Below are 11214 nucleotides of genomic sequence, written 5' to 3'. Positions count from 1 at the left end.
GGCCGACAGATCCCACAGTGGAAGTGGTCAGTGCCATGCAGGACCTGGCAGTGGAGGAGGGTGGCCCGGCTGAACTCCTCTGCCAGTACTCACGGCCCGTGCAGGCCACGTGGAAGATGGACGAGCAGGAGGTGTGCGCTGATGGGCGCCGTGTCATCATAGAGCAGGACTGGACCGTGGCCAGGCTGTCCTTCAGGCCGGCCTTGCCCTGCGACAGCGGCATCTATACTTGTGAGGCCGCGGGCACCCGCGTGGTGGCCCTGCTGCAAGTGCAAGGTGAGGCTGTCTGGCGGGCAGCCCCAGGCCCAGCACAGCTATGGTGCTGCTCACGTGGAGCCATAATGGTGAAATGACAGGCAGTGACAGCGTGCTGGAAAGACGGGATCCCAGTAAGCAGATCCTAGGCTCTGAGCCTACCCACCCAGACCCCTTCTCCTCCCAAAGCAGCCTGTCAGGACAGCACAGATAGAAAACACAAGGGCAGAGGCTGCTTGAAGAATCTGTATCCAGAACACCCTGTCGGGGAGGGGTGGAGGTAGAGGCAGGCAGGGAGGCAGCCTGCAGGCAAGCAGGTGTGTGGGCAGGCCTGGGGCCTGTGTGGCCATAGACGGGGCTGTGTCCTAGAGCAGAGGAGGGCCACTGGGCTGAGCTCCACGAATACTGAGTTCAGACCCCAGCTCTGCCCCTTCCCGGGCTGGTCACTCAGAGGACGCTCTGAGCCCCATTTCCCTATCTGCAGCACAGCCAGGATACCCTATGGGGGGCCAAGGAGGGGAGACAATGGGCTGCAGGTCTGCAGGGGCGGAGGTGCCATTTGGCTGAAGCTACTTTGTATTTGGGAAAACCTGAAATGTTCCCAGTGGTGAGTGAGCTGGCAGTTGTCAGGCAGTTGTCAGGGGGGCCATCCAAGCTGGGAAGAGCAGGTGGGACCTGGTCTGGGCCACTGGCCGCCTGAGGTCGCTCACACCCCATTCACACGCTAGTTCAATAACTTAAGTTTTTAAACGCTTTTTTTTTTTGGCCCCTGGGGGCACAGCAGTGAACAGACAAAACTCTCTCCCTTCAGGGGTGACATTCCTGTGGGAGCTGAAGGAAAATGTGAGAAGAGCTGTGGGGAGGGGCTGCAGTGTGAACCTGGGCCTGAAGGAGGCAGCGGGGGTGGGGGCTTGTGGACATCTGGGGCAGAGCCTTCAGGCCTCAGGCAGGGAGTAGAGAACAAAATGCAGAGGAGCAGGAGATGGCAGGAGGGAGACCTCAGGGGCTCACTGCTGCTTTAATATCTGGGATTTTATAGAAATAAAGCAGCCTTGATCCTTGGATAGGAGCTAAGGAGGGTGAACTCCAGCGCTGATTGCAGGCCCAGCCTTCTCCCTGCCCCCGACCCATCTCATCGCGGCCAAGAGCAGCTGCAGCCCTGATGGGGCTGGTCGCAGCCATCCAAGCACGGTGGAGATGTGGGATGCACTCCTAGGTCCCCGTTGGTTCTGTCAGTTCTGACCTGGGGAGGAAAGGAGCCAGGGTTATGGGGGGAGTCTGGTCTGTGATGTGAGCATACCAGGGCCAGGAGGGTGGCAAGGAGAGGGATGTGGATGGGCCCCGTGGGTCCTCTGCTCTGAGATGCCCTCCCCTCTTAACTCCTCGGGGACCCCTGTCCAGAGTGGACACCCCTGCCTGAGGGGTGTGTGGACTCTGTGGATGAGCTAGGAGGGAGCATCAGGGCTTTGTGTGGGTTCCATTCGGGATGCATAGCCCAGACAGCAGTTGGGGCTGTGGGCCTGGAGCTTTGGCCAAGCTGCCACCCCCTCGGTGACCGCAGTGGCTCCTTGCTGTCGTGTGGGTCAAGGCCAGACCTCCCCAGCATCCTGTACAGCCTTGGGTGATGTGGTGCTCCTTTCCTGCCTGACTTCACCCCTGCCTATTGCCCCCCCACCTTGTTTTACGTCCTTCACCCCACTGGCCCGGCTCCCTGCTGCCCCCCGCACGAATCCCTCTTCAGTCCCATCATGGTGTCCCCTCTTACTTCTTCCCTTGTCTGGACACCTCCCATACCCATCCTCAGAGAGCCACCTCATTCAGGAAGCCCCCGTGGACTTTGAAGCCCACTGGATCACCTTGGGTCCAGGTGGCCTGTCACGGGAATTGGCTCTTGGAGGTGGCAAGCCCTTGGGGACCAGGCATTGAGCCGGATCTGGGGCCTGGCATGCCCAGTCCTGACATCATGGCTTCCATGAAAAATGCATAGCTGCTTATTACTGACCCCTGGGCTGTATGTACAAGAGAATTAGGTCAGGCTGAAAATGAGGGCAGAGGTCTGTCTGGTCTGAGTGAGTGAGGGGAGCAGCCCAACAGGTCTGCCAGCCTGGCTGGGGGAGGAAGGGAATGGAACACTTTTGCAGAGCCCCAGGCTGCAGCAAAGCTGAGAGGCGTAAACCTCCATCCGGGTTTGAGCCCGGCTGTGGCCGCCAGTGAATGTTCAGTCTGCGAACGAACATTCGTGAGGCTTCTTACGTGTGAGGTGGGGAGGACCCTCCTTGCCAGCTGCAGGCCTGGTGATGGCACGGGGTGGGCGGGGCCCATCCCCAGGAGGCCCCTGTGTGGCTCCTTCAGGTGGACGCCCAGACGCCCTCCACCTGGCTGCATTCTCTTAGGCCCTTTGTCCTGAGGGGGGCCCTTCCACGTGACTCTTGGGGGTGCTGGGCAGGAGAAGCCCCGAGAACGCCCTGAGCCACCTTCTTTCCGCAGCCAAGAACACTGTGGTGAGAGGCCTGGAAAACGTGGAGGCGCCTGAGGGCGGTGAGGCGCTGTTCGAGTGCCTCTTGTCGCGGCCGGAGGTGGCCGCCCACACCTGGCTGCTGGATGACGAGCCGGTGCGCACCTCTGAGAACGCCGAGGTGGTTTACTTTGAGGACGGCCTGCGGCACCTGCTGCTGCTCAGAAACCTGCGGCCTCAAGACAGCTGCCGGGTGACCTTCCTGGCGGGGGACATGGTGACATCTGCGTTCCTCACAGTCCGAGGTTAGAGTTGTGGGGTCGGGAGGGTGGGCTGGGTCCAAGGGGGGAGGGTGGTTCTCTGCGATCCCTCCCACCAGATACCACGACGCAGGGGTAGGGGGGCGGTTCTGGGGCCACGGGGGGGCGGGGTGTAGTTCTCTGCAACCCCTCCCGCTGATACCCCACTGCAAGAGTGTGGGAGGGTGGGGATGTAGGGGGGCGGTCAGTCGCTGAGACCCCTCCCACGGGATCACCCACTGCAGGGACACTGGGGGTGGAGCTGGGACCACAGGGTGTGTGTGAGTCTCTCAGACCCATCCTACCAAGTACCACACGCTGCAGGGGGCGGGGGTGGGTGGGCTAGGGCCACTGTGTGGGAACTTGGGACTCTTCAACCTCTCCCACCAGATACCGGATACCTCACTGCTTGGGTGCAGGGGGAGGGGCTGAGGCCAGGGATGCAGGAGGCATGATCCTCTTGGAACCCTCCCACGAGATATCACACTGTGGGGTGTGAGGGGGGTGGGGTCCTAGGAGGGGGCATAGGTTACCAAGACCCCTCTCACTGGATATTTGGCTATGGGTAGTAGGCCAGGGCTGGGGCAGCAGTGGGGCGTGGGTCTCGGAGACCCCTCCCACTGGGTACCCAGCTGCTTGGTCAGGGGTGGAGTGCGGGGTGGGGGGGGTGGAGCTGGGGCCTCTGGGAAGGGCATCGATTTCTGAGACTTGCCCACAGGAGCATGGGGTGGTAGCCTTGGGGACGTTGATCTCTGAGGCCACTCCCACCTGAGGCTGGTGCCCTCCTCTTCTCGGGGGCTACGGGAGGGGGTGGCATGGGTGTCTCCGAGCCCCACCCCCGCCCCAGGCCGCCCCTTGGCCCCTGAGCTCACACTCCCATCCCGCCCTGCAGGCTGGCGCTTGGAGGTCTTGGAGGCACCCCGGGACACGGCCGTGCTGGCCGGGGGCCGGGCCAGCTTCAGCTGCACGCTCAGCGAGACAGTGCCGGTGGGTGAGGCGACCTGGTACATAAATGGAGCCTCGGTGCAGCCTGACGACGCAGACTGGACAGTCACCGCCGAAGGCAGCCAGCACACCCTGCTGCTGCACCGGGCCCAGCTGCACCACGCTGGCGAGGTCACCTTCGCCGCCCGTGATGCCGTGGCCTCTGCGAGGCTCACTGTGCTGGGTGGGTGGCTTGGGTCTGCCTGCTGCAGCTCGGGTCCAGGGCTCTCGGGGGAGACAGGTCGGGGGGCAGGAGGTTTCAGCTTCAGAGGCTGCTGGGGCTCTCCGTGGCCCCCCACGCTGGGTGGCCTCTGGGCACACAGTCTTCCTGTGACTCAAACGCACCTTCCTCGCCCCCGCAGAAAGGCTGGGCTGTGGGGCACAGCTGCTCACAGGACTCTGAGGGGTGGACCACACTGTGCCCCACCAGCAGACCCCAGGGTGGGCAGGGCTGCAGGTGCCGACTGCCAGCCTCTGCACTGACCCTGTGCCTCCTGCCCGCCCCCACAGGCCTCCCCGACCCCCCAGAGGACGCCGAGGTGGTGGGGCGCACTGGCAGCTCCGTGACACTGTCTTGGGTGGCTCCCACGAGTGACGGCGGAGGCGGTCTCTGTGGCTATCGGGTAGAGATGAAGGCAGCGGCCACAGGAGAGTGGCAGCTGTGCCATGAGCTGGTGCCCGGGCCCGAGTGCCTGGTGGATGGCCTGGCCCCCGGGGAGACCTACCGCTTCCGTGTGGCCGCGGTGGGCGTGGCAGGCGCTGGGGAGCCCGTGTACCTGCCCCAGACAGTGAGGCCTGGTGAGTGGCTGCCTTAGTCCTGGTTTATGACGGTTAGGGGTCCAGCCTGGAGCCCTCAAGGCCTCTCTAAGCTGGGGGTCCCTGCCCGCGTCCTTACTGATGCGCCCCTCCTGTTCCTGATCACTCTTCCCAGCAGAGCCCCAGGAGCCCACGCCTGCACCCCCTGCCCCTGAGAGCCGGCAGGTGGCAGCTGGGGAGGACTTGTGTCTGGAGTGTGAGGTGGCCGAGGCTGGTGAGGTCATCTGGCTGAAGGGAACAGAGCGCATCCAGCCCAGTGGGCGCTTCCAGCTTCTCTGCCAGGGTCAGCGGCAGACGCTGTTGATTCGGGACTTCTCAGCGGAGGACCAGGGCGAGTATCGCTGCGCCCCTGCACGGGATCCGGTCTCTGTGGCAGCTGCTGCCTTCCAGGGTATGTCTCCCAGGGCCCAGCGTGCACGGGGGAGGGAGGAGCCCTGGGATATGGAGTGGGCCAGCCCTCTTGCTCACTGGTTCTCTGTCGGGGAACTGCAGGAGGTCATCTTGAGGACACTGCCTCACTCCAGGAAAGACTGAGGCCCGGGGTGGGGAGATGCCCAGATCGGTGTGGCTCAGCCTCCTGTCAGAACCCATATCATTGGCATCTGAGGTCACATCGCTCTCTGAGTGGGATCCTTGGTGCCCACTGCTGGTTCTTTAAACCCTTGGATGCCTGCTCTCTGAGCCGCCTGCACTCTGAGCCGCCTGCACTCTGAGCCGCCTGCACTCTGAGCCGCCTGCACTCTGAGCCGCCTGCTCTCTGAGCCGCCTGCACTCTGAGCCGCCTGCACTCTGAGCCGCCTGCTCTCTGAGCCGCCTGCACTCTGAGCCGCCTGCTCTCTGAGCCGCCTGCTCTCTGAGCCGCCTGCTCTCTGAGCCGCCTGCACTCTGAGCCGCCTGCTCTCTGAGCCGCCTGCACTCTGAGCCGCCTGCTCTCTGAGCCGCCTGCTCTCTGAGCCGCCTGCACTCTGAGCCGCCTGCACCTGCACTGACCCTGGCCTGGTGCTCCCTGTGGTCATCCCCTCCTGTGCAGGAGGCTGAGCCGCCTGCACTCTGAGCCGCCTGCACTCTGAGCCGCCTGCTCTCTGAGCCGCCTGCACTCTGAGCCGCCTGCTCTCTGAGCCGCCTGCACTCTGAGCCGCCTGCTCTCTGAGCCGCCTGCACTCTGAGCCGCCTGCACTCTGAGCCGCCTGCTCTCTGAGCCGCCTGCTCTCTGAGCCGCCTGCACTCTGAGCCGCCTGCACTCTGAGCCGCCTGCACTCTGAGCCGCCTGCACTCTGAGCCGCCTGCACCTGCACTGACCCTGGCCTGGTGCTCCCTGTGGTCATCCCCTCCTGTGCAGGAGGCTGAGCCGCCTGCACTCTGAGCCGCCTGCTCTCTGAGCCGCCTGCACTCTGAGCCGCCTGCTCTCTGAGCCGCCTGCTCTCTGAGCCGCCTGCTCTCTGAGCCGCCTGCTCTCTGAGCCGCCTGCACCTGCACTGACCCTGGCCTGGTGCTCCCTGTGGTCATCCCCTCCTGTGCAGGAGGAAGACTGAGGTCTGGCTTGGTCAGGGGATGCTGAGGCCTAGAGAGGGCCATTCAGAGCCTCTAAAACCTTGTACACATTGTGCATCAGAACTCTTGGGGGCCCAGGCAGGCAGCAGAGGCCTATAAGGGGAACCGTGGTCAGTAGCTAAGGCCGGCCTGGGGTTATGGCTCTGTCCCTGCCTGACTGACCAGTTTCCTGCCCTCCTCAGTGGTGCTGACCCCAGAATCTGGGGATGAGGTCCCCACACAGCCCAGCCTGCCCCCTGAGGCGGCCCAGGAAGGCGACCTGCATCTCCTGTGGGAGGCCCTGGCCCAGAAGCGCCGCATGAGCCGAGAGCCTACGCTGGACTCCATCAGCGAGCTGCCCGAGGAGGATGGACGCCCGCAGCGCCTGCGGCAGGAGGTGGAGGAGGTGGCTCCTGACCTCTCTGAGGACTCTTCCACGGCTGACGAGCTGACACGCACTGGCGAGGCTGACCTCTCACACACCAGCTCTGACGACGAGTCCCGTGCGGGCACTCCTTCCCTGGTTACCTACCTCAAGAAGGCTGGGAGGGCCAGTGCCTCACCACTGGCCAGCAAGGTGAGTCTCCAGCTTGACCTACAAGGAGAGGCCTGGGTCTCTTAGATCTTTGCCACTCTGTCGTTCATCCACACGTCATCTATCCACTGTTGTCCGTCGGTCCATCCGCCATCTGTTTATCCATTCTTCCACCCACCCACCATCTGCCCATCTGTTGGTCATCCATCTACCTATCCATCGACCATCCACCTACCCATCCATCCATCCATCCACCTGGCTGTTAAAACTTCTTTTCTGAAGAGCTGGAACCTATCTCTCCTTGGTATTCCTCACAACTCTGTCCTGCTCTGGGGAAAGCAGTTTTAGGGAGGGTGGGCTTGCTTTTTGGAAGCAACAGAAGCCATCAGGCATTCGGCCTCAGTGAAGGCAGTGCAGTTGACAGCAGGTAGCAGGCAGCAGGCACGCTGGAGCAAGACGTGCAGCTGGGACAGGAGACCTGGGCTCTGCTTCCCCCTGCCCTGTGTGTGTCCCTACACAATCCTTTCCCTGTCCCGGGCCTCAGGTGCCCCACCTTATCTGTGCACACAGGTTGAGGCCCCAGCAGCCCCTTCTGGGAAGCCACAAAAGCAGCAGGAGAAGCCAGCTTCAGTACCCCCACCACCAGGAGACCTGAGCGTTGGGGACTTGGGTGACCTATCCATGGACAAGGCAGCAGTGAAGATCCAGGCTGCCTTCAAGGGTTATAAGGTCCGGAAGGAGATGCAGCAGCAGGAGGGGCCTGTGTTCTGCCGCACGTTTGGGGACACCGTGGCACAGGTGGGAGATGTCCTGCATCTGGAGTGTGTAGTGTCCAGCAAGACAGATGTGCGTGCCCGCTGGCTGAAGGACGGTGTGGAGCTGACTGATGGCCGGCACCACCACATTGACCAGCTTGGGGATGGCACCTGCTCTCTGCTGGTCACTAGCCTGGGCCGGGCCGACGCTGGCCACTATACCTGTCAGGTGAGCAACAGGTTTGGCCGTGTGGCCCACAGTGCCTGTGTGGCGGTCAGTGGGACGGAGAGTGAGACCGAGAGTTCCTCCGGGAGTGAGCTAGATGACACCCTCCGCCGGGCCGCCCGGCGGCTGTACCGCCTCTTCCGCACGAAGGGCCCGGCAGAGGTTTCAGATGAGGAGATCTTCAGTGCTGACAAGGGCAAGGCGGAGCCCGAGGAGCCTGGGGACAGGCAGACATACCGCGAAGATGAACAGTCCATCTGCATCCGCTTCGAGGCGCTTGCCGAGGCCCGCCGGGCAGCCACCTGCTTCCAGGACATGTTTGGCACGCTGGACAACAGAGTGGACATCAGCCTGTCAGAGCAGGGGCTGCATGGGGTGGAGATGCGCATTGGCAAGGTGGCCCCCACCCCTGCAGCGCCTCCGGAGCCAGTACTGGCCGCAGAGGCAGGTGAGTCTGCAAGCTGCCTGGGTCAGGGGTGAGGGGAGAGGAAGAGCGAAGGCAGCAGCGGTGACCAGGGTCAGCTGAAAACTCAAGGAGGTTTAGCTCAAGGGGCTTTAGCTTCTGGCTGTTCGCAGATGCAGCCCACTGAGCTGGGAGGAGCCCTGACTTTGGGGTTAGACAGAGCTCAATTTAAATCCCAGCTCTGCCTGCTACTGGTTAGCCTCTTGGAACCTCAGAGTTCTGTTCTGTGAAATGGATTCGGGAATACTGACATCCTAGAGTTTAGGGTTATTTTTTCCCCCATGAGGGTTTCAGATATAATCTGTATAAAAGGTGGGGTTCCACATAGTCCAGCGTGAACCCCATTTCCCACTCCAGCAACTAAAGTTCATTAAAAAGTCATTTCACTGTTTACTTGCATCTCCCTAGGAACAACAAAGGGAGTATCATTAATAACCCACAGCATCATTCCTCCTCTTTAATTCTGAGCTACTAGCTTGCTTCCAATCCCAGACAACCGACCTTGGTCTTCCCTTTACTTCCGCTTCCTCCCCATTTCCTGTCTGCTATCTCTCTGGCCTCATGGTAGCTTGGGAACCAGGCTAACAAAGAGAGGATTCTTCTAGAGCATGGGGAGGAGGGAAGAGCTCAGTTGGCAGAGACAGAGTCCTGTTTCGCCGCCCATTCTGTGAACACTCATGTGAATGGGTGCCGTGCAGATCACGCACATTGAACCGCTGGCAGCTGGGGCAACTTGGGGGAGCCTGAGGCTAACGTGTCGTATGCCCTGCCCATCCCTCCCAGCCCCGGTGTTCCTGACTGAGCTACAGAATCAGGAGGTGCTGGATGGGTACCCCGTGAGCTTTGACTGTGTGGTGACAGGCCAGCCCGTGCCCAGTGTGCGCTGGTTCAAGGACGGGAGGGTGCTGGAGGAGGATGACCACTACATGATCAGTGAGGACCAGCAGGGCGGCCACCAGCTCATCATCACAGCTGTGGTGCCAGCAGACATGGGTGTCTACCGCTGCCTGGCTGAGAACAGCGTGGGTGTGTCCTCTACCAAAGCGGAGCTCCGCGTGGACCGTGAGTCCTCGGTCAGGTTTGATGGTTCAGGGTGGGATCCTGGCTGGGAGAGGCAGTGCTGGAGACCATTGGCCTCAGGCCAGGCAGGATTTGGGGCTGGAATGTCTTGTGGAGGATAGAGTGTTCTCTTGGAGCCCCCTTGAGAGGTGGCTGGGCTGGGGAGGTACCTGGAAAGGTTTGGAGGTACCCCATGGGCACAGTGGGTGGTTAACGGCACTGCGGCACAATAAGAAATATATATTTGGTCTTTGTCCCTGATTCCTGGCGGGCCCTAGACAGCTTCAGTACAAATATATCCATCTGATTTTTGACAAAAATGCAAAAGCAATTAAATGGAGTAAGGATAGAATTTCAGATTCAAGGATGGAATTTCAAATGATGCTGGAGTAATTTGAACACTCATAGGCAAAAATATGAACTTTGACCTTATGTGAAAATTAGCTCAAAATGGATTAAATACTTAAATGTAAAATATGAAGCTGGAGCTGAAGCTGAAGCTTTTTTAGAAAAAAGTAGGAGGAGATCCTCAGGACCTAGGGCTAGGAAAAGACTGCTTAGACTTGACCCATAAAAGGAAAAATTGGTAAACTGGACCTCCTCAGAGTTAAAACCTTTTGCTCTGAGAAAGACCAGGTGTTGAGGATGAAAAGCTATGGGCTGGGAGAAAATACCTGCAAATCACATATCTTATAAAGGACTAAAAAATATGTAAAGGAAAGCTCAAAATTAAACAATAAAAATTTTTTAAAAATCCACTTAGAATAGGGGCAAAAGACCTTTCCATACATTTCAAGAGAGAGGACATACAGACGGCAAAGAAGCACCTGGAAGATGTGCCTGTTTTTATTTCCATTTCCCTCATGGGATCTCTCATGCATTGCTGGTGAGAGTGTAACGTGGTGCAGCCACTCTGAAAAACAGTTTGCAGTTGCTCACAAAACTATGTAGTTACTGTATGATCTAACAATTGCCTTTTTTGCTATTTATCCCAGAGAAATAAAAACTCAAATTCATAATAAAACCTGTGCCCAAATACTCATAGCAGCCTTATTCCCAATAGCCAAAAACTGGTAATGACCCAACTGTTAAACTGTGGTATGGCTATTCTATGGAATACTACTTGGCAAAGAAAAGGAACAAATTATTAACACGTGCAACAATTCTGATAAAATTTCATTTTATTGCATAAAGTTAAACAAACACACATATACTCAATGGAGTTCGTGTGAAACTTGTGAAATCTGAACAAGATGGAGGGATCATAGCAATGTCACCTTTTATAGCTATGAGACAAGTTAACATCGCTGGAAACTGGGTGAAGAGTAAATGGGATCTCTGTATTATCTCTCAGAACAGCATGAGAATCTATAATTCTCTCAACAAAAAGGAAAATAAAACTATTAAATATAACAACAAGTCTATTATCTTAAATAAGACGATATTTTCTATATTTACCTAAGTATTTCCATTTCCAAGCTCTTTATTTTGCTATGTAGGTCTAGATTTCTATCTCGTAACACTTTCTTTCTGCCTGAAGGACATATTTTAGCAATTTTTGTAGTGTGGGTATATCTGAAAAATGTCTTTATTTTGCTTTTCTTTAGGATATTTTTTCTAGGACAGTTTTTTCTTTCCATACTTTAAAGATGTTGCTCCACCATCTATTAGCTTGCATTCTTTCCAATGAGAAATATGATGTCGTTCTTATCTTTGTTTCTCTGTGCATAACTTATCTTTTCTATTGGGATTTAAAAGTTTTTAGATACTTGCACACCATAAAATTCACCATTTAAAAATGTATAATTCAGTGGTTTTTAATATATTCACAAGGTTA

At 58.0% G+C, this 11214-nt stretch overlaps 1 protein-coding gene across 1 annotated transcript in view; it reads left to right on the top strand.

Moving 5' to 3' along the window:
• Nucleotides 1-11214, top strand: part of OBSCN (obscurin, cytoskeletal calmodulin and titin-interacting RhoGEF) — a 156118-nt gene that overhangs the window by 92157 nt on the left and 52747 nt on the right. Inside the window, exons 58-65 of the mRNA XM_082455093.1 lie at nucleotides 10-276; nucleotides 2743-3015; nucleotides 3902-4177; nucleotides 4504-4791; nucleotides 4925-5200; nucleotides 6543-6916; nucleotides 7445-8303; nucleotides 9102-9380. Of these exons, the coding sequence (XP_082311219.1) occupies nucleotides 10-276; nucleotides 2743-3015; nucleotides 3902-4177; nucleotides 4504-4791; nucleotides 4925-5200; nucleotides 6543-6916; nucleotides 7445-8303; nucleotides 9102-9380 (2892 nt within the window). The remainder of the gene's footprint in view (nucleotides 1-9; nucleotides 277-2742; nucleotides 3016-3901; nucleotides 4178-4503; nucleotides 4792-4924; nucleotides 5201-6542; nucleotides 6917-7444; nucleotides 8304-9101; nucleotides 9381-11214) is intronic.

The sequence above is a fragment of the Balaenoptera physalus genome, assembly GCF_965194825.1.
Source record: "Balaenoptera physalus genome assembly, chromosome: 3".
In the NCBI taxonomy this organism is placed as follows: Eukaryota; Metazoa; Chordata; class Mammalia; order Artiodactyla; family Balaenopteridae; genus Balaenoptera; species Balaenoptera physalus.
Note: the sequence above shows the minus strand (reverse complement) of the source record. Positions and strands in the feature narration are given on the sequence as shown.